The sequence below is a fragment of the Pleurodeles waltl genome, chromosome 1_2 (assembly GCF_031143425.1).
Source record: "Pleurodeles waltl isolate 20211129_DDA chromosome 1_2, aPleWal1.hap1.20221129, whole genome shotgun sequence".
Lineage (NCBI taxonomy): Eukaryota > Metazoa > Chordata > Amphibia > Caudata > Salamandridae > Pleurodeles > Pleurodeles waltl.
In genome coordinates this window covers 448,727,480-448,751,058 of record NC_090437.1, presented here as the reverse complement: position 1 = coordinate 448,751,058, position 23,579 = coordinate 448,727,480, and the positions used below count along the sequence as shown (strand labels likewise).

Sequence of the window (23,579 nt, the reverse complement as noted above, 5' to 3'; positions counted from 1 at the left end):
GCACTAAATCGCAGATCCCAATTAGTTAATGCAATACTAATTAAGTATTATTGTCCAAATGATAACAAAGCTTCACTTCTGGTAAACCATCCTGGTAGCCAGAGAGCTCTACTACCCATGAAAATGTATTTGATGCAAGAAAAGCAAATAGGATTTTCAGTACAAATGTTTTGTTTGACATTTATGTTGTAACATTCCTTTGAGCATTTGTGGCACTTCTTAAACTAGTCTCTAAATTAATGCTTGCACGCCTGCTACAGCTGAGAATTCTGATTCACATTTAACCATGCATTACATTACTGTGGGCAGGAAAATTGTAAAAGTACACACAAATAGTGCACTCTATCTTTAAAGTTATCATATCACAACTAAGTAGAGAAGGTGTGCTGAAGAGAGGTTTCTTGGCAACCATCAGATTGTTTCAATACCATGCGTTTTCTAGGACTATGTTTCTCTTTTAAATTCCTGCAGGAGAACAGCTAGTTCAAGTCTTCTGTATGAGAGTACAGGCAGGGACAACTCCGTACCAGGTTGTCCCTTTTTTTTTTTTTAAAAGAATCATGTAAAGACTACTGAAGGTATACTAATTAATCCAAAACAGAAGACAGTCCGTTTTATGAAAATCGATCCAGTTTATAAAGTAGTTTGACCATAAATAATAACTATGGGTTACATTAAAGACGTGCCTATGGTTTTTTTTTTTTTTTAAATTAAATGCCCATTGAGGTGCATTATATTGCAAAAATTCTAAACCTGAAATGACAATATCTACAATATTTAAAATATATATTTTCTTGAAAAGAAAGGATGATTCAGATGGTAAGTACTGGGATTGCATATTTAGTACTTAAGTCTTGCACATATATGTCATGTCTATTTTTCACTCTTCAGTTAATCTATTTCTCAAGTTCTTTCAACAGTAAGGTCAACCATCTATCTACTTTACACAAATTAGAAAATACTTTTGTAATTAATGCCATAGACTATTTTTAAGTTCTGTCATTTTAGAGTCAAACTTTCCTTTTTATATCTCTTCTGAAAGAAACAGATTCAGACCATGGAAGGCACAGCTGGCACCAGTGTACTTATTGGTTGTCAACACCAGGCAGTAACAGAAGTATTGAAAGCATGGAGAGGTCATGGCCTCACCTTTAAAGAAGTCCCCAAGTAAGTGTTGGTGGTGAAAAGTTATTGTTTTGTATAGTTAGAAATGTCAAAAAGTTAAATTAAAGAATTAAAAAAGTCTAATTGAAGGACACAACAAACCCAAGGTATGGAAAATGTTACTTACCCACTAAGCATCTGTTTGTGGCATGTAGTGCTGTAGATGCACATGCTCTGCATACACCTGACATCTAGTGCTGGGACCCGAGTGGTGCAAGATGTTTATCTTGAAAGAAGTGTTTCGAGCCACAGGATCCAGTGACTCCTTATCTCAGCGATACTGTGCATGTGCATCAAATTTGTTAGATTTTGTTCCCCTCAAGCAGGTGCAGGTGAGTAAAGGAGTATATAGGAAGTATAGGGAAAAATGTTCATTAAAATGTAACTATATATGTCCAAAATACAAATATATACAAATAAAATGTAACTGAAATTATCACAGGCGTCTGGGGAGGAGGGAGGGCTCATGTGAATCTACAGCACTATGTGCCACGAACAGATGCTTACTGGGTAAGTAACATTATCTATTCAATGGCTTGTGTGGTTTTAGATACACATGCTCTACACAGACTGTAAAGCAGTCCCTCCAAAAAGCAGTGGCTAGCCTGTGGGAGTTGTAGATGACTGGTAAAATGTTCGTAACACAGCTTGACCTACATTGGCTTGCTGACGTGCTAGTGCATCCACAAAGTAATGCTGTGTAAATATAGATGATGCAGACCATGTAGCTGCCTTACAAATGTCAGCTATAGTGATGTTTTCCATGAAAGCCATAGAGGCACCTTTTGTCCTAGTAGGATGTGCTCTGAGAATAACATGTAACTGAATCTTTGCTGTAGTATAGCAAGTCTGTTTACACTTAACTATCCACCTAGCTATGCTGTTTTGGTTATTGGACTGCATATGTGAGGTGGTGGAAAAGCTACAAAAAGCTATTTAGTTTTCCTAAAGTCTTTGGTTCAGTCCATGTAAAACTTTGGTGCTCATTTAACATTGAGAGAGTGTGGAGAACTCTTTCCGCAACAGAGTCAGGCTGCAGAAAGAAGACTGGTAGCTCACTGAATTGGTTTGCATGGAATTGTGAAACCACTTTAGAGAGAATCTTTGACTTGTACAAAGGACCACCTTGTCTCTGAATTTGGAAGAAAGGTTCTTTCAAGGTTAGGGCCCGGAGCTCACCGACATGCCTAAGTTACATGATGGCAACTAAGAAAGCCACCTTCCCACAAAGGTGATTGAGGAGGAAATGAATGAAGTTGCTTAAAATGAGGGGCCATGAGCCTGGTAAGCACAATATTGAGGTTCTAGGATGTGCAGGGGGCATGCTGGATGAAATAACCCTTTTAATGCCTTCTATGAAAGCTTTAATGACTGGTATCCTGAACAAGGAACTATGTTGTCTGTTCTGTAGATATGCAGCTATAGATGCAAGATGTAGGCAAATAGAAGTGTAAGCTATTTGCTTTTTGTAAATGAAGCAAATAACAGATGTCTTGAACAGTACCTTTAATGGGGTCAATACATCTGGGTTGGCAGCAGCATACAAAATGTTTCTTATTTGCAGCAAAACATGTTCTGGTTGTGAGACTGCAGGCTTTCCTGAGTATGTCAATGCATTCTGCAGGAAATCCTAAGTAAGGAGTAGTTTCTTACCTGTAACATCAGTTCTCTTGCAGGGGACTCTACTGGAGTCATAAGCACTTGAATACTTCCGCCCAAGTGTTGTTATCCCAGAGCACTTCATTATATAACATCTTCTTAAGTGTAGACGATCTACTTACTTCAGGAAGGCCTGTAGAACTACTTAAAAAAGGAACATAATATGCAGCTTAGGTAAAAAGGCTACAGTGGTGCAATTCTTCAGCTTGAACTTAGAAAAGTGTTAAAGCACACATCAATGGTTAGTTTGAGGTAACATGTTTTACAAAACACCTCAAAAACCTTCAGAAACCATTTTCTGGAAAATCAGATGAATAAAGGGACAGTGTAGCCCCACAGGCTGCTACTATGCAAGTGAAACACAGTGACTGTGCCTCTATGGCTGCAGAGACCACAAGTATCCCATCATGCTCAGCAGGTGGCAGCTGCTTCAGTTCTTTTCAATGATAAGAGTCAGTGATCAGTAAATCCAATACTTTCCTCTGCTGTGTCCACCTGGGAGGAGGAAGGATTGCTTATGACTTCCACATAGATTCAGCTACAAGAGAACTGGAGTTACAGGTAAGTAGCTATTCCTTCTCTCGTAGGGGGATCTCCATTGACAGTCAAAAGAACTTGACTAGAATAGCAAGCCCATCCCCAATAATTGCGGTGGAAAGAACAGCGGAGAGAAGATAAGACTGGATTAGACAAGATGGCGGTCGCACTCAGAGTGCTCTGGACCCCTCCGTCATCCGCCCGAGATTACCACAACTTAGCGATCTAATGGTGCCGTGCCGGCCATCCCTGCGATCTCCCCGTCCCGTTGGGGTCCTGATGTGGTGAGCGGTGGTGAACCGAGCCCCGTTCACGCGACGCGGTCGGAGTACCAAAATGGCCGTCGGAGCCGGACCGTCCCGACGAAACTGATTCGGAGCTGCCTGCTCCTTGATGCAACTACCTTGGACCGGGGGTGCAGCGGTGACCGAGAGGGAGCCGGCGCTGAGCCCTGGAGCGTGGGCCCTTGTAGATTGAAGGGGCGGCGCTGCCCCGGAGCTGCAAGCAGGGCTCCCGGTGTCCCGGGCTGCGCCGCACGCCTGCCTGGTGGCGCCGGCTGCAGGAGCCGCGGTGCCCGAGCCGCTTTGAGGACATGATCCCCTCCGGATCGGCCCGGGCGGCGAAGGAGCCGCAATAGGAGCGTCCCCTGCGGCAGGGGCCCCCCGGACTCCCAAGTAAGGTGAGCAGTGTGTGGCACGCCGCGAGGGTGATAGCGGAGCTGGGACCCAGGCTCCGAGACGCTTCAAGAGGGAGACCCCCTGGGACCTGCCCGAGCAGCGACAGACACAGGAACAGCGTCCCTGCTACGAGGTCCCCCTGGACCCCTGATTGAAGAAAGCTCCTGTGCCTAAGGGTCCACAGTGGGCCGTGTACTGTGATTAAACAGTGACTAAGACACCAAATCAGCTTGGTCTCTGAGAGATGCGCCAAGAAAGGGCCCGGCTGCTCAACTGAGACATTCTCCGCTCTTCTGTCTGACACAGCACCTAATTTTAGTAAAACACACAAGTCACCCCTCTAGATGCAGGGACCTGGCGGTTTAAATTGATATTCTAAATATGTTCAGCTTTGTTCTGTAAGCGTCGAAGACCACCTTAACAGTGCAGCGCGGTGCGGGCTGGAGAGGTGACAGATGTGCCGGGACCCAGGCGCTGAAAATTAAACACCCCCAATAAAAGACAGGGGAAGAGGCCCAAAAGAAAGAGGAGCCCGGCGACCCGGACTGCCTTCTGGGTCCCGGAACAGGTGGGGCCTACTGCAGAATGCCTCAGAGGTGTTAATTGAGCCGAACAGACAAGATCAAAATCCTTGGGCCCCATCAGATCGCGCGGTTGCAGCAGCGCAATTAATGCATACCCACCAACACCAGCCGTGGGACCAGCAGCCAGGCCAGAGCGGTGGCCGACCTACTACCGGGACGCCGCGCCCCTGAACTCACGCCTCAGCAAGCCTGAACTGGTGGCCATCCGACGAAGCCCCAGACACACCGGGGTAGCCCTCCAGGGTCTCCCCCCGCTGCACCGACGACTTGGCTTTCCCAGGGGGAGGAGTGGACTTACGTCCATTGCGTTCCAAATAAAAGACTGCGACCACACAAACCTGCCTGCCACAAAAAAGCCCTGCTGAGACACGACCTGGAACACCCCAAGAAATTATAAAACTGACCCCTGTCTCTTGCGCCAAAATGGGGAAAGACGAGGCAAACAAACAACACCCGGCCTCCCAGCAAAAGATCGACCAGTTCACGACGCCGGCGGGTTCCCGGGGAGAAGGAGACACGGCTGGTGGAGGTCCTGCGCTGGACGGAGTGAATGCCATCCTCCATGCAATCCAATCATCGCAAGTAGCCGTAGAGACCAAAATCGGGGAAGTACGAGAGGACATGGGCCTTATTCGACAAGACCTCAGAAATGCGGTGAGTCGAATCACCGATGTGGAAGCCCGTGTCTCCCAGACTGAAGACGAACTATCTGATCTCAGAACCAAGGTGGCCCAGCTACAAACTCGAACCAGTGAGCTGCACCGCCGCGCAGAGGATGCGGAAAACCGATCAAGGCGCAACAACCTGCGCTTTGTTGGATTCCCTGAGGGCGTGGAGGAAGATAAGGCCTCCGAATTTCTGGAGCAGTGGATCAAGACCTGGATGCCGGATCAAATTCTTTCAACTTGGTTCGCAGTTGAACGCGCACACAGGGCCCTTGCCCCACGCCCCCCACCGGGTGGCCCTAAACGCCAGATGATTGCACGCTTCTTTAACTTTAAAGACCGAGAAAACATCCTTAAAGAAGCCAGACGCACCGAAGACCTCCAATGGGAGAATCATAAAATCTTAATCTTCCCAGACTACACCCGTGAAGTTCAGACCCGCCGCCGATCATATGAGCAGGTAAAGCAAAAGCTCAGAGAAATGCAGCTCTCATACATGCTCCTCTTCCCCGCGAGACTTAAGGTCCTCATGGCTGGAAAAGCGTACTTTTTCGAATCTCCTGAGAATGCGTGGGACTGGCTAACGGAGGAAGGCCTCGGAGCCCGGAGGGGTCCCCTGAAACCAGTCGGGGGGACCTCCCACGAGGCCCCCCCCCCCTTGGGGAAACCCCGGAGGAGCCAGAGGCGCACCAGATCCCGTAGAGGGAGGCAGAAAGACTCAGGCGCTCCCACCAACGACGGGACGGCTCGGGACTCCGATACACAGACCGAGAAAACCCCGGCCGGACCCCTGGGACCCTGGGACACAACACAAGCCACGGATGATAACCGCCTGAGCCAGTCCCCGGTGATTGGCTGATCTGAACCTTTGGGTCCCCACTGGGATACACTAGGGGGTCCTGGGCGCCGGCGCGCGCCCGTGGACCCTGGAGGAGACACTGCGGTTGGCGCCACTACTCCTCAGCGCACGCCGCGCAAAACTTGAACCATGCCTGCTAAATTGCAATTGATCCGTCTAAATGGAGGGGTCCACCACTCCACCCCAACGACATTCCTCCTGGCTGTTAAGTTCTGGTTGGGTATTTGGGCGACAGATGCTTCCAGGGAGGGAGTATGGGGAGGGGGGTGGTTGGGGGGTAAAGAGTTTAAAACGGGTTTAGATAGTAAAATGTTGATTAGTTTTCTTTATTACCCTAATATTTCATTGTTATGTTTAAAACAGTCGTCCCGGGGTCCACAGACAGGCACTCAAAACCATATAACACCCATGCAACCCACGCCCGGCCCTCACTGACCCAGATTATTTCATGGAATGTAAATGGCCTACTAGATAAGATCAAGAGATCCGCAGTATTCAATACTCTCCGCAGATACTCCCCCTCAGTGGTCCTATTACAGGAGACCCACCTCCTTGGGACCAAGTGCCCCATGCTCGCACGAGGAGGGTACGACAGGGTGTTTCATGCGGGCTTCTCTAGAGGATCCAGGGGGGTGGCCATTCTGCTCCACCGCTCGCTACCCATGGTGGTTACAGCCACACAATCCGACCCCCAGGGCAGATTTGTAGTAGTTAAGGGGATTCTTCACGGGTCACTGATAAACCTTGTATGTGTGTACGGGCCTCCGGCAGGACTTGACGCATTCTTACTTTCGCTCCGCCACGTGGCAGCGGGTCTCCCCCAGGGTATCACCCTGCTGGGAGGGGACTTCAACGCCGTCCACAACCCCAGTCTGGATGTATCCGGCGAAATCACTGCTAGTAGATCCACCCGGGCCTCGAGTCTTAACAGCTGGGCTGAGAGCCTCGGCCTGTGCGAGGTATGGAGAATCTGGCATCCTAGGGAACGCCGCTACACACATACCTAGGCTGCCCACTCGACACAGTCCAGAATTGACCTCGTATTTATGCCCGCCCTAGACATCACCAGCGTTACGGGTGCGGAGTTGCTGCCCCGCGGGGTCTCAGATCATGCGCCAGTGCGCGCCCGGCTGGGCGGTACGGACCCCACTAGACGCCCGATGTGGCGCCTGAACGCATGGTTCCTACAGGACAAAGACTATACCCAGGAAATCAGGGACCACCTCACCCAATATTTCGAGCTGAACATGGGATCGGTCCGATCTCCAGGTACAATATGGGCAGCCTACAAGGCTACTCTCAGAGGACAAGCCAAATACCTCCTGCGTTCACGCGAGCGTGCCAGAGATTCACAACTTGTTGAGTTGGAGGCCAAGGTGCTAACCCTGGAACGCCAACAAGCGACCTCAGCGTCGGCCTCTATTCTGAGACAGCTCACTATGGTTAGAGAAGAAATTAAACACATAGCACTAGAATCAGCAAAACATATCTGGAAGGCCTCAGCAGCACGAATATATGGCTGGGGGGACAAAAACGGGAAAATCCTACACTGGCTGGCCACCCGCCCTCTAGCCAACAGGGTCATACCTGAAATTGCGGAGGATTCTGGTTCGCTTTCCAAAACACCCATTGAAATCGCGCAAAGGTTCGCTTCCTACTACACGCGCCTATACGCAGAACATCCTCGACCCATTGCTGAGAGAGAGTCCCCCCCTCCTAAACGACATAACTCTCCCTAGAATTCCCCTTGCGATAAGAAATAGACTAGACGAATCTATCGGCCTCGCGGAGGTCACAAACGCGATCGCCAGCCTGGCGCCAGGCAGGACCCCGGGACCGGATGGATTCCCTGCAGAGCTATACAACAGATGCGGCGACATTCTGGGTCCCCACTTGCTTAATATGTACGAAGAAGCCGAAAGGCAGGGTTGCTTCCCCAATGAGATCGACCAAGCCACAATTGTAGTGATCCCCAAGACCCAACCCCCGTCGCGACACTGCTCGGCATACCGGCCCATCTCACTTCTGAATACGGAGATCAAAGTGCTGTCCATGATCCTTGCATCCAGACTGAGGGAGGTGATGCCCACCCTGGTTCACCCTGACCAATGCGGCTTTATGCCTACCCGCAGTACCCGACATTGCATTAGACGATTACATCTGGCATTAGCACATCGCAAGACCTTGTCACACACCCCCCTGGCGCTACTCCTGCTCGACTTTGAAAAAGCCTTTGACACGGTGGATTGGTCCTTCCTAGATCAAGTGCTGCAAGGAAATGGGCTCGGGCCTAAATTCCGAGGCCTGGTGAGGCTCCTCTATTCTAACCCGACGGCCCGGGTACAAGTGAATGGAGTGGTGTCCGACTCGTTTCCCATTGGTCGTGGCACCCGACAAGGATGCCCGCTATCCCCACTGCTCTTCGCACTAACAATAGAGCCCCTGGCGATACTGCTACGAGAAGACCCTTTGATCGAGGGTTGGCCCTGGCCCGCCTGCCCAGAGGACCGAATAGAGCTATACGCAGACATCCTACTGTACATTTCCAACCCTGCTAAAAGCGGCCCCGCGTCCTACAAATTCTGAGCCTCTTCGCAGAGGCCTCGGGTCTGATTCTGAACCCCAATAAGTCCCTTTTGGTCCCCCTACATCGTTCCCGGGACTGTGTGGACTGGCAGCGCAACATCCCAGTGCGAAGAAATAGTTTTAAGTATTTGGGAATACATATCTCATTACTCCCTGAGCTGACATGGGAGCTCAACATGACGCCGCTAACTAAAAGAATTTGAACTGACCTACAGCGCTGGAGGACTCTCCCCTTAAACCTGCTTGGCAGAATAGCACTCTACAAGATGATGATCCTCCCCAGAGTCCTTTATTTATTGCAAAACTTCCCACACCCCATCCCTAAGAAATGGTTTAGAGAGATGGACTCACTGGCGCGTCAATTCATGTGGAACGACACCCGCCCACGCCTAGCGCTCAAAACCTGTCAAAGAGATGTTTACGACGGGGGACTGGGCATGTCCAACATCCATTATTATCTCCTTGCGATGCACCTGCTCGTGATCAATGACTGGGTGGGGGGCGGGTGGTCGGACCCGGCGTATCGGTTGGAACTCCGATCACTGGGCTACTCGCGGATCTTTGATACCCTATACGGGGGCCCGATCTCCAGGGACACCCCAGAAGTGACTAAAGTGATTTTATTGGGTTGGCGAGTGGCCCATAAACTGTCGGGTGGTGGGGGCGCCTTACCCAGCGGACCCCACTATGGCATGGGAAGCACCTAACGGAAGTGGTGAACCTGGAGGGTTTCCAGAAATGGGACAATATAGGCATCTCCACTCTGGGCGATGTTTGGGAAGGGTCACATATGCGATCATTTGGGGACCTCCAGAGACTATTCTCCCTAAATAAGACACAATTTCATAAGTATCTCCAGCTCAGACACGCCCTACTAGTACATATGCAGGTAGGAGATAACATACCCGAATATAGCCCCATGGAAGCGAAGGTACTGATGGGGAATCTGGGTAGGGGAGGTGTTTCCCAGATATACCGTACTTTGATCGCTCACACTGCCTGCTCCCTAGGGGGGCTCCGCCAGAGATGGGAGGGATGGGTGGGCCCTATGGAAGAGATGGATTGGAGCGAAGCACTGATGGCCCCCCGTACCCTAACAATGGCCTCCCGCTTCCGGTTAATACAGACCTTTTACCTCCACACAGCCTACCTCACTCCCTCCAAACTACACCGGGCGGGCCTCCAACCCACAGCGGAGTGCCCGCGATGCATGAACCCCGCAGCCGACTTCTTTCACATGGTATGGACGTGCCCAGTCATAGTGACCTACTGGGGAGCGGTCCTACAGGAGATCTCGGAAGCCCTACAGGAAAACATAGAAAGGGACCCACTGCCCCTCCTATTGGGGATCATGGGAGACATTGGGCTGAGAAGATCAGACCGAACCTTCCTTGGGGTGGCATGCCTGGTGGCTAAGAGGGATATAATGGCGGATTGGAAAACCAGAGGTGCCCCAGCACTGGCTAAATGGAGGCGGGGGATGGACTGGTGTGCACAACGTGAAAAATTGGTATACGAGGCCAGAGGATGCCCGAATAAATATGACAGGATATGGGGGAAGTGGGAGGCCGCAGCAGATGCCTAGGTAGTGATTGACCCTACTTATATTGTGTTGCCTGGGATCTGGGAATCGGGACTGACTAATGTTAGGCGCCACGTTGGCTCCTTGTTAAAATGTTTGTACCATTGACCAATTTTTTTTTTTCCAAAAAATAATAAAATGTCTTTATCAAAAAAAAAAAGACTGGATTAGACAAATTACTGAGAAAGGCTTGGCCACCTGAGCATCTGCCCTAGCATCTGAATCCAAACAGAGATGCCCCATGGGGCTGCTTTACAAATGTCAGCAATAGGGACCACGTTCATGAAAGCCGAAGTAGCTGCTTTGCCTCGTGTAGAATGTGCCTTAGGTCTAGCTGGCAAAAACTTGTTGGCTTTTTGATAACATAAAAATAAGCAGGAGACTATCCGGCAGGAAACAGATTGTTTCGGATTAGCTAAACCTGTTCAGATTGGGCTATAATTTATGTATGTAAAATTTCAAAACCCTTCTAACATCCAGAAAATTAAGAGTTCTGTCAGCCGGCAGTGAAGGATTCTGAAAGAAAGTTGGCAAAAATATTGTTTGATTGACATGGAAATCCAAAATAACTTTGAAGAAATTTCAGGTGAGTTTTTAGAAATACTTTATTAGAGTGGAAAACAGTATACGGTTCATTAACACAATGCTTAGATTTCACTAACCATACGAGCTAATGTGATGGCCACAAGGAAAGCTGTTTTCCATAAGACATGCTGAAGGGATGTCTTATGAATGGGCTCAAAAGAATCCTGCATCAGACGTGAAAGGACTACATTGAGCACCCAGGGAGGACACCTGGTTGAAGGGAATACCTTTTTTAAACCTCCAAGGAAATCTTTTATTACAGGCATTTTGAAAAAAGGTTTGTGAAGGAGATTTTCTGTAGGCAGTAAGAGCCGCCAAGTAGACATTTATGGAGGAGGATGGTAAGCCATATTTTACCAAACACAGGAGGCAGAGAGAGAACAATGGCTTCTTTCTGACAAGATGTGGGGTCTATGTTCTTGGAAGAACACAAAGTACAAAATCTCCTCCACTTGAAGGCATACGATATACGGGTTGACAGTTGCTTAGCTTCTTTAAGAACGTCCATGTAGTCTTGTGGTAGGTTCAAATGGCCATACTACACTAGCTCAGGAGCCATGCTGCCAAATTCTAAGAGGAGAGATTGGGATGAACCACCTGGCCGACGAACTTTGTTAGTAGGTCTGGTCGGGAGCTTCAGATGTTGACGCTGTGACCTGTGAAGGACCGTAAACACCACTGACGTGGCCATTCAGGGCTATTAGGATGAGTCTGGCTCTCTCGAGGGACAGCTTTTTGAGGATTGCAAAGATCAGAGGGAATGGAGGAAAAGCATAGAAAAATTTGCATGACCAATTGATCAATAAGGCATTCCCCAGGGTTTCTGGATGGAAGTACCTTGAGGCAGGTTGGCATTTTTTGTTTTCTTTGGTGGAAAACGAGTTGGTGTGGAGAGCCCCACAGTCTGAAAAGGTCTTGCACAACAGTCGTGAAGGACCCATTTGCGATTTTCTTGCAGGGCCCTGCTGAGAGCATCGGACTGCACATTTTACACACCCGGGAGGTGACTTGCCATGATCTGCAGGTTTTTGGCTATGACCCATGTCCAGATTGCTTGGGTTCCGTAGAATAAAGGCCTGGACCTCATTCCTCCCTGCTTTTTGAGGTAGTACATGGTGGCTGTATTGTCTGTCTGAACAAGCAGGGATTGGGTCTTGAGTAACAGGCAAAATGCTTTCAACTCTAGGTGGACACACCGGAGCTTGTGAAGGTTGATGTGATACGTCATTCCCTTCAGAGACAATTTGCCTTGAATTGGAGATGATTCATGTGGGCTCCCCACCCCAGTACTGATGCATCTGTTATAGTTTGAGATGGAGCCTGTTAAAAGGGCATCCACTGAGGATCACCACCACTTCACAGATCAATGGGGTCAATACATCTGGGTTGGCAGTAGCATACAAAATGTTTCTTATTTGCAGCAAAACATGTTCTGGTTGTGAGACTGCAGGCTTTCCTGAGTATGTCAATGCATTCTGCAGGAAATCCTAAGTAAGGAGTAGTTTCTTACCTGTAACGTCAGTTCTCTTGCAGGGGACTCTCTACTCGAGTCATAAGCACTTGAATACTTCTGCCCAAGTGCTGTTATCCCAGAGCACTTCATTATATAACATATTCTTAAGTGTAGACGATCTACTTACTTCAGGAAGGCCTGTAGAACCACTTAAAAAAGGAACATAATATGCAGCTTAGGTAAAAAGGCTACAGTGGTGCAATTCTTCAGCTTGAACTTAGAAAAGGGTTAAAGCACACATCAATGGTTAGTTTGAGGTAACATGTTGTACAAAACACCTCAAACCTCCTTCAGAAACCATTTTCTAGCTGCCCGTTGCTAGGTCCCACTGGTTTGCAAGACATTCCTGAAGGGGACGCATGTGGAGGCGTGCAAAGTGAGGAAGATACATGAGGCCATGGATCTGATTAGGGATGATACTGACCTCACTGGGGGATGAGAGACTCATTAGTGACATTTCCAATGGATCAATGAAAATCTCTCCTCCAAAGGACACTCTTGCCTACATAGTGTTGATGCTAGCCCCTAAACTCTGCAGAGTCTGAACCGGAATAGAGATTGATTTGCTCTGGTTCATTTGAAGAACCAACCGTTGCAGGACTTCACATGTCCAGTTGTAATGCCTCTGTTTTTTGTTAAGTAAATGCTTTAATTAACCAATCATTCAGATATTGATAGACGAAGATTTGGTGCCTCCTGATATGAGCAGCTACCACTGCCATGCATTTGGAGAAGGTTCTGGGAGCAGATACCTGGTATGGAGGAGCTAGAGGTATTGACAATGGTCCTGCCCCACTCAAGAACTTGCGGATGATAGGTATATGAAGTACGCATCCTGGAGGTCTATGGAACAAAGCCAATATCCCTGTTGTATTTGGGGATAGATATGATGCAATGCCAGCATCTGAAAACTTTGAATCCATTTGCTGGCTACCGATGAGAATGAGTCTGAATTTCTTTTTTGTCCTTTTTCCTCACCAGAAAGAGTCTGGAGTAGATGCATGAACCCTGTTGCTTTGGGGGTGGGAGGTGCTCCACCGCACGCTTCTGCAGCAAGATGTTCACTTCTTTGGAAAGAATTGATAGATGATTGTTTTGGTGGCATGGCTGGAGGGAGGGCAGATCAATCACAGTATCCATTTTAAATAATATTCAGCACCCAGGCATCTTTTGGTATTTTTTGCCACTCTGTCAGTAATTGGGAGATGCTTCCCCCTACAGAAGTTGAAGGAAGGGAAGATTTACTGTTTTGCACCTGTTGTGATTTTACCCCCTTAGGCGGGTTGTTGGGAAGCTCACCTTTTAGACTGTCTCTCCTGTTGGTGAAGGAAAGGTTGTGGTTGTTGGCGACTGGTACCAATGAGGGGTGTGAGCCCTCTGAGGGTAGAACCAGTGTTGGTAAGGCCTGAAGGAACACCTCTGATCTTTTGGCCTTTCTAGGCTGACAGTCGTAAGAGTCTCTACCTCAGACTACATGCGAGTCATCTCATCGTCTGTGTGCCTGCCAAAAAGAGTAGATTCAGAGACGGAAGATTTAAAATCCTTTGCAGCGACCCTGATTTTAGCAAGTCAAGGCTTAGCCAAGAACTCAGCCTTAAGAAATTTTCATGACAATACTCATGTGCCGCTAACAGAGTCCGTTGTGGTGCTGATGACTTGGACACCACGAGTCCTTCATTAACTTCTAGAAAATCCTGTCTCCTGTCCCCTTGAAGATAGTCTGCAAATTGTTGGTTAGAGTCCCAGAGAACTCCATCATATCTACCCAATAGGGTAGTGGAACTGGCCACCCTCATGGAGGTTGCAGCTGTCTTGAAAACCTTACAACCCACCAAGGCTAGTTTTTTTACTCTCCTTATCTGGATGAACAGAAGAATGTAGAGCGGCAGCATGCTTCTTTGCTGTTACTCACTGCAGAATCAGGGGGTAGATCGACTAAGAAAAAGAGCACCTTGCTCCGGTGGTCCATGCATTTCTGCAGCCTGAAGGGGCTGATCTGGTTGAGGCTGGGGTCAGAAAAAGCTCCACTGCGGGTTCTAATAGTCCTGGCACCAATGAAAGCAGAGATCTTGAGGCTGATCGCTGGGGAAGTGTCTAAAAATGACAGATGTAGAAGATATAGGGACCAACATCAGTATGTTTTGTGGCACCTCACTAGAACCTCCAGTAATGTGGTGATGTCACCCACCAGAGATGTGAGGAGGAGAATCCGTTAGTGTTGGGGAGTATAGTCCTGAAGATGAAGAGGTGGATGTTGTGTGTCTGTGCCAATGTCTTGATGTAGTACGGGATCGAGATCGACAGCTATGATGACAAGAGCACCTGGAAGATGTTAGCGCCTAGAATGATGACTGATTGTGTGACTTATGGCGCATTCTGGAGCACGATCTAGGTCTTGGCGTGGTGGAGTTGGCGCTGGAGGGGTAGGAGCAGGTTGTGCCAGTGGTGGAGGCAGTGGAGGAGGAAGAAATGATGGAGGAAGAGCTGAAGGAGGCGCGTCTGGTAGTACTATTGGTGAAGAACAGGAATTAGCCCTGGAGTACTCTGAATCTGAAAATTAATAGATGCGCCTTCTGTTTCTCTTCCTTTCTGTCCTCGACGTTGAGATGGACTTTGACATTGATCTCTGACAATGACTCGACTGTGGCCTCCGGCGAGTACTCAACAGTCATCTTCCTTGCCGTCTCATGGCTGATCTGCTTCTTGATGGCGACAGGCTTCGATCTCACCGCTCGTGTCAACAGCATAAGAGTTGTACCTTGTCTTGACGTCGATCTATACCTTTTCTTTGACAGCTATAGCAAGCACGTCGGCGCTGTACCTGGCATCGATGTCGAGATGGAATTTGAGCTGCAACTCTTTGTGGCCCTTCCATGTCTCTTAGAGGCAGATGCAAGAGCCCTGGTGGAGGAATGATTCTCTCTTCACTCTTAAGTTTTACTTCGAGACTGGACTTGCTGCCCGCACAGTTCTGCCATGCCATGAAGACGAATCTTCTTTCTCTCCCTCGATGTGTGGCGCAAAAACTTCTTGCAGTGCTGTTGGGGGAAGGCAGAAAATCCAGACATTGTGAGGGTCCGTTTTAGCCTTTTTACCTCCTTGGACACTTATCAAACAGGGAAGGCATGATAAATGGAAAAATGCCTCAAATGTCTGTCAGAAAAAGTCTGAAAAAGAGACTGATGAGATGTTGAGTGAAAGTTTAAACCAAAATACACAGGTGAATTTTGAAGAAAAAAAAAAGCCTAAAAGGCAGAGTTCAGTGTTCCAGGATTCAGTCACCAGGTACTGGAAAACAGCATTGAAGCATCTGCCACCTGCTGAGCGTGATAGGATGCTGGTAGTTTCTGCAGCCTTAAAGGCACAGTCACTGTTTTCACTCCCATAATAGCAGCGTATGGGGCTACACAGCCCTTTTACTCTTCATCTTACTTTTCCAGAAAAAGGGTTTGTGAAGGAGATTTTAGTTTTGTAAAATATTTGCCTCAAAGTAAACATTCACATGGGTGCTTTAACCATTTTATAGTCAATCTGAAGAACTGCACCACTGTAGCCTTTTAGCCTAGATGGCATATTGGGGGGTTATTCCAACTTTGGAGGAAGTGGTAATCCGTCCCAAAAGTGACGGTAAAGTGACGGATATACCACCAGCCATATTACGAGTCCATTATATCCTATGGAACTCGTAATACGGCTGGTGGTAAATCCGTCACATTTGGGACGGATTACCACCTCCTCCAAAGTTGGAATAACCCCCATTATGTTTTTTCCTAGGTGTTTCTACAGGCTGTCCTTAAGTAAGGCGAACGTCTACACTTAGATAGTATTATATAAAGAAGTGCTCCAGGATACCTGGATGTGGGCAGAACTATTCAAGTGGTTATGACCATCAATGGAGATCCCCTACGAGAGACTGAAACTGAATGAATTCAGGAGCAAAATTGCAAGGTTGATTGACCCGGGGTCTGGATGTCTGATTAGTCCTTGATTTTGAGTGAGAAGGTCCAGCCTGTTGTGAAGGTAGGTAGGGGTGGGTGTGTGTGAAGGTAGGTAGGGGTGGGTGTGTGTGTGTGTGTGAAGGTAGGTAGGGGTGGGTGTGTGTGTGAAGGTAGGTAGGGGTGGGTGTGTGTGTGAAGGTAGGTAGGGGTGGGTGTGTGTGTGAAGGTAGGTAGGTGTGGGTGTGTGTGGGTAGGTAGGTGTGGGTGTGTGTGGGTAGGTAGGTAGGTGTGGGTGTGTGTGGGTGGGTGGGTGTGTAGGTAGGTGTGTGTGTAGGTGTAGGTGTGTGTGTGGGTGGGTGTAGGTGTGTGTGTGGGTGGGTGTAGGTGTGTGTGTGGGTGGGTGTAGGTTTGGGTGTGTGGGTGGGTGTAGGTGTGGGTGTAGGTGTAGGTGTTCGTACTACTGATAGGTCCAGAAGTGTGGTGAACCATGGCTGATGTGCCCAAGTGGGAGTTACAAGGATCATGGTGACAAATATGCCTGATCCTCTGAACTAGAAAAGGAACGAGAAAGAGGTGGAAAAGTAAGCAAATATTCCCAACCAGTTCATCTACAGAGCGCTGCCCTTGGATAGAGAGCATGGATACCTATAGGCAAAGCTTGGACATTTCTCATTTTCTGTTGTGGTGAAAAGATCTTTCTGAGGTGTTACCCACTTTGTGAAGTATGTTTGAGAGACCTGAGTGGCGTTCCCATTCACTGACTTGTTGCTGCATCCTGCTGAGCAGGTATGCAAAGTCGTTGTCCATCCCCAGGAGATAATATGCCAGCAGGTGAATGTGGTGGAGGAGAGCCCACTTCCATATTGTCTGAGATTTGACAATTGGGGCAACTGTGTCCCCCCATTTCTGTAGATAATACATAGCTCTCATGTTGTCCAAGCGGCCTAAGGCAACCTTGTGAGACAGGTGATAAGAAAAGCTTTTAGGGCTAGAAACACTGCCTGAAGCTCAAGGTAACAGGGATTGGTGACTGAGATCCCAAAGGCCCTATACTTCTGAGGTATTGAAGATGAGCACCCCAACCCATCAGTGATTCAGCTGTAGTCAGAATTACCTGAAGCACAAGGTCCAGAAAAGGCAGTCCTTTCAACAGATTGGTTGTGTTCCAACATTGCAGAAAGTGGTGAATATAGCGGACTAAAAACAATCTTCCAGGAGGCCCTTTGACAGACCACTGACAAGACAGACACTGCTGTAGGGAACGCATGAGGAACTATATCAATGCAGGTCACGATCATCCGTAACAGGCGCATAATAGTCCTGACTGTGCATGTGCAATTCTCCTGAAGCTGGGAGAAGAGACTGGAAACTCAACATAAGCCGCGTTGGGGGTATACTAGCCAACTCTGCACTGAGAATAGCTCCTAGATGGGGCAGTATCCTAAAGGGTTTTAGGTGTGATTTTGACAAGTTTTGTGAAGCCCAGAGTGTGAAAGGGATCCACTGTAAACTGAGTGATACTGGCACTGTAGTAAGGTACTGGCTTTGATGAGACAGGTAAGGGAAAGTGTATGTTCTGTCTTCTGAGGTGTGCAGCAACTACTGCTAAGTACTTTGTGAAGACTATGGGAGCATTCGTGATTCCAAAAGACAGGGCTTTGAACTGGTAACGTCTGCCTGCAACCACAAATCTTAGGTATTTTGATGTGCAGGGTGGATGGGAATATAAAAGCAGGTATCCTTTAGATCTAGAGCTGTCATAAAGCTGCCTTGTTGCAGAAGTGGAATCATGTCTTGAAGAGTAGCTATGTGAATGTGTTCTGAGAATGTACTGGTTTAATGGTTTGAGGTCCACAACAGGCCTGAGATAGGTCTTTTTTGGGGACTTCGTAGTATACCGCTGGTGATGTAAGTGAACAGGCACGTTGGCCACTTTAAAAAGAAAGGATTGGATCTCATTTGAGAAGGGTGAGGTGCTTGTGGGATAGCCTGTGATTGTGAGAGGGAATGTTTGGAGGAGTGGTAATGAGCTCCCGACAATAACTATTTTGGATAATGGAAATGTCCCATTGGTATGTGGTGATGTTGACCCATTCTGACTGAAAAACTTGAAGCCGTCTCCTAACAGGTGTGAATTGAAGGGGGTGGAGAGATGGTGGTACTCACTGCTTTACAGTGGAGGAAGAGCCTCAGGAGGCAGTCCTCTTACCTCTGCCCTTAGGGTTGCCTTTTTAGGGCCATCTATAGAAACCCCTAGAATAGGAGGGTGACTGGTTTCGTAAGTTGACGTCTCTAGAGATGTGGATTTGCAAGCACCTCTGAAAGTGGGGCGACGAGAAGTGCCCCTTTGCCTGAGGGTCTGTAGAGCACACATAGCCTTAGCTATGTCTGTCTTTCTTCAGCTTCTCAAGGGTAGAATCCACCCGAGGACGGAAAAGATGCTATTTATCAAAGGACATGTTAAGTACCACTTGCTGTACCTCTGGTTTGAAACCAGAGCATCATGGATATGCGTGCCTTATTAGGACACTTGCATTGATGCCACATGCAGCTGTATCCACAGCATCTAGGGCACAGTGTATAGAATTATTAGTTATTTGCTCCTCTGCAACAATCGGCAGCCCTCTTTTGCGGTGCTCCTCTGGGAGAACTGGAGGAACTTTTCTATTTCATTCCAGTGAGCCAGGTCATATCTAGTCAGTAAAGCCTGTGAATTAGCGATACACCAATGGTTAGCTGCTTCTGTAACCACTCTAGCCAACAGCATCTATTTTCCTACTCTTCGTCTCAGGAGGAGGAGAGTCCCCTGTAGCCTGAATACTGGCATGTTTTCGTGCAGTGGAGGCTACTATGGAATCTGGTGGGACCTGTGACCTCATGTATAATGGATATGAGGTAGCAGGCTTAAACTTCTTCCCTACTTCGAGGGATGATCACCCTAAAGCACACTGGCTCCTTGAAAATGTCCTCAGCATGACAAAGCATGTCAGGGAGTATCCAGAGAAACTGAAAATCCCTGCGGGTAGATGTAGGCGTATTGAACAGGAAGTCCCCGTGTAGCTCCAATTGTGGAAAGCAGCTGCCCTTGCCACTACCTGCTGGTAGGCTGTACTATCCCCTCTAGTGGTGAGGGGCCTGAGGCGTACAAGTCTGGATCATTGGACAGGATGGGTTCAGGGTCATAAATGTTCCATGGATCTGGGTCATGCTGTGTCCCATCCAAATCTTTCAACATATGAAGGGGATCTCTGAGGGGTATAATCTCAGAAGGGGGATTGCGGTGGAGAAGAAGGTGGATTAGGAGGAGGTGAAGACTTGTGAGGTGGCCTTTTCCTTGCTAGTCTTCGTTGGGAGGTGGACAAGTGTCCAAAGCTTCTTGGAAAGACAGTTTCTTTTTGAACAGTACAAAGGGGGTAGCAATAATGCATTCTGTACCCTCCTGAATATGGAGGCGGCACTGACGAGTGTCCATACTCTCCAGAATGGGTTCCACAGGAGGTGTAGCCAAGGAGTGACTGGAGTCTTTCTGCTCTGATGTTTTTGGATCAGTGTACTTCAGCACCTAAGTCTTCAGACAGTGCGATTTCATAGGCACCGAGGTAGAGGAGGTAGCCAGTAAGCTCAGAGCTGAAATTCAGATTGAGATGGAAGCGATGTCTCGGACCAAGGTGCCAGCGGTCAAAGTCGAAGACTAGGTCTTTGTCTTGGCTGTTTTTGGAGCCAAGCCATAGGGCAGGGCATGGCAGCCAAAACTCATTTTCGGATCCGGCCATGGCCTAGTGGCAGTCTGGCAACCGCTACGAGTTTTTTTTTCATAGTCTTGGGGTGGGGAGGGGGAGGGGGAGGCACGGTACTCACAGGTTGTGCAGATGTTACCTCATGGCTTCTGATGCCCGACTACACGTCGGACTGAGTTCTGAATAGAGAAGACCTCCTCATGTTCAGGTTAGTCCTGGGCATGTTCCTCCCCAAAGATGTCCGGGGTGTTGTCTGGAGTCTTGTGTGCCATCTCCAGTCAAGAAGCTCTTCGGTCCCAAAGCGTCTTCTTCGACTGGAAAGATCTACAGGTGTCACAGGTCCAGATAAGAGGGGGGGAGGCACAGGTTACACACCGGATGTTGGCTGGTGTGAGGAAATTTAGCGTGGCACCAAGAACAGAAACAAAACTGTTTGTTCCATCAGCTCAGCATAATGGTCTGTGCTGCATTGTGAGGTGCCAAGACAGACTATTCCAGGCAAATGCTTAGATAGAAAAGCACAATCGAGATAATACCATCAAAAAAGAAAAAAGAAAGGTTTTGAAACACAGCGAATTGAAAAGACTGAGCAAACGCGTCCGAACCCGACAGCAGATGGAAAAGAATGTAACAAAGGAGTTGATGCCCATGCGCAGTATCATCAAGAGGAGTCACCCGATCCCGTAACTCAAAATGCTTCTTCGGAGAAAAAACAACTTGCACCACTCCGGACCAAACACTAGATGGCAGGAGTAGGCAGTGCATGTGTATCTACAGTCACACAAGCCATCAAACATTCTGCTCCCAGGGGTGGGGGCATTTGAGGGGGTATGACTCCAGTTTCCCAACTAAAAAAAGCTGTAGGCTGCAATGTGAATGCATACGATGACTAAGGTGAGGGAAGGACTGTCTCCAGGGGAGCAGAGTCTGTACTGGTGTGCACTGGGTGGGCCTCTTGGGCTGATTTTGAGTTTTGCTGACAGGTGCTCCCTTGCAATGGTGCCAGAGTAGCCTGTCTGCATAACTCAATGTCCACCTGCACAAATTTGAATTGGGTGGACCCCAAATTTTACGCCAACTGTGTAAAATGTAATCAGCTGGTGTAAAACTCCCATGACAGCCCAATGGAGTAGGGACCATCTGACTGTTTGTCCACTCTAAATCTCCAAGTAGGACAAGAGGATTTTTTTTTTTTTTTTTAAACTGTTCATCACAGCCAGGTGTATTGTGGCAGTGAGGCTGTAAAAACAAAAACAAAAACAAAAAAGTAATCACCTCCACACCATGGGAGAATATCCCATGGTGTAAGGTATTAGATTTTTTGGTACCCTCAGTAACCTCATCCAGTTTTGGACATGTTTCACCGCCAACCGTCACAATTTTCCTACATTAACAGAAATCACTAGGGCGGCAGTTCTTTCCAATGTAGAGGCCCACAGGACCAGTCTTCCAGTCTTTTATCCCTAGGAGCCAGCTTAACTTTCCTGCACAGATTTAGGCCAGAGATTGTGGTACTGTTCTTTTCAAACCGTACTTTTCACAACTTTCTGGCATCTAGGGTCGAGGTAATTATGCCATTATGTGGCCTCCAAGTCCCTTCTCTAGAGAGAACACTTTGACAGGTTGCTGTATCTTTGGCCCAAGTATAGTGTTCAGCAATGTGTGCTGGGTTCCAGAACACATTAGAAAAGTACTCAAGATTCTCCCAATACCATGGGCACAATTCTAAGACATAACTGCGACCACCTTTTCCAAAATTAGATGAACAACCAGAACCGGAAGTAAAAACACTGGTTCCCAGTGCAAAGTAATGGCTTATGTTAACAGCTTCCGAAAAGCACTTGGCTTGGTATACTAACAGGATACAAGCAACACTGCATGTTGAACATATACAATATCAAACAAGCACACAAAATGGAAACAAGGTAGAGTTGTGCCCCTGACAAAATACCTTTGCAGGAAGAGGATAGAAACCCTTCTTCTGAGTTATATTTGGTTTCATAACTGCTAATGGATTCCTTTGCATTACTCGGCTAATGGGTCTAGTAGTCGACACAGCTGGCTGGCCATCCACTAGGTTTACATAAACTGCAAAAAAGCATATTCACAATGGAGTGTCAACAGCTTTCAACAAACAGTAGAGTACACATTGGAAACTAGTAAAGCTTTTCATTTCAAACAACAAATTTATTACGGACAAAAAGCGTTTTGACAATGAAACAAAACTGAAAGTCTATAAAACAGCAGGAAGAGGTAGCTTTAAGAGAATACAGACAAAATGCCCAGGAGCGTGAACAAAGTCCAAACGTTCATCAGAGGAAATTGCCTGGGCTCCGCGGCATAGGCCATTCCACTTTAGTCAATAGAGAAGCCTACATGTGTGAGGTATTGCTTGTTTGTAACTGCCAATCATGACTTTCCTGTATCCCCATTTTCCTTTTCACAAGCATTTCATCGAAAGAGATGTAAAATTTCAAATACCAATGGCATCGAAGGCATGGTCAGGAGGCATGACACATACAAGGTAGGCTGCAGCACTGTGCTCATTGTCATAGCGCACCTTTGGTATCTCCCACTAGTGATAATTTTAGGCAGTGAGCTCCAATGAATCAACAGTGATCGACTGATGCACTGAAGTTCAAAACTGTAGTGCTACTCTCCTCAGATGGACATGGAGTGACTCGGTGTCTGACACTATGCCTGAAAAAGCAGCACTCTTTTTACCTAATCTGGATTCTTCACTGCCTACTGTCACTAAAGTATATTACTGTCTAAGGTTAAGGTCTGCTACAACAGAGTCCCTGCCTGAGGCCATGGATGATCACTACATATAGCCACTGAGGTTTGTTAATGGCAGATGTCATTTTTTGATTGATGATGCCTGTGGCAATCGATAATCAACCTCCTAGGGAAAAAAATGATGCTTGCACGTCTAAGTCCCCCAAAGGCTAATATCGATGCTTGTCACTGATGTACACATTACTTGACACCAATGATGTTCATTACAGCCTGGCCACTGAGGCTCATTATTGCCTGGGATCTGTGTGTATGGCAAACTGTAGGGCTGCATGGGTGTCGGTCTGCTGATTCTCTGTGTGGGGGTTTCTGCAGGTATACTGGTCACTGCATGAAAGATCGGTTATTTTCCTCAGACTGCGTACATAAACAAATGTAGGACTGATTTCAGTATGCATTTAGTAAATTGTTTCCATGGCATAAACTATACAAAAGTCGAATCCAATTCTTTTGTCAATACTTGGATTTTCATTTTTTTTCTTCCTTACTTTTGCACTTCTTTGCCGGCTTTCACTGAAAAAACCTTTTGGAAGGAGTAATAAATAACGATACAAGCTGCATTTGGGAGGGGTATTGGATGATGTGTCCTTGACAATCCCCAATGTAATGCAAGATGTGAATGTGCACAATGTATTCTAGTGCTTAGGTGTCACGTAGGCTCTCATTGTTCAAATGAGACTACTGGATTTTGAGCGGC

At 47.6% G+C, this 23,579-nt stretch overlaps 1 protein-coding gene across 2 annotated transcripts in view; it reads right to left on the bottom strand.

Moving 5' to 3' along the window:
• The window catches only part of LOC138300865 (RNA exonuclease 1 homolog), a 1,124,016-nt gene that overhangs the window by 846,341 nt on the left and 254,096 nt on the right, over window positions 1-23,579 (bottom strand). For both annotated transcript variants that reach the window (XM_069240707.1, XM_069240715.1), the window contains exon 5: window positions 22,038-22,174. In XM_069240707.1, coding sequence (XP_069096808.1) covers window positions 22,038-22,174 — 137 coding nt within the window. The remainder of the gene's footprint in view (window positions 1-22,037; window positions 22,175-23,579) is intronic.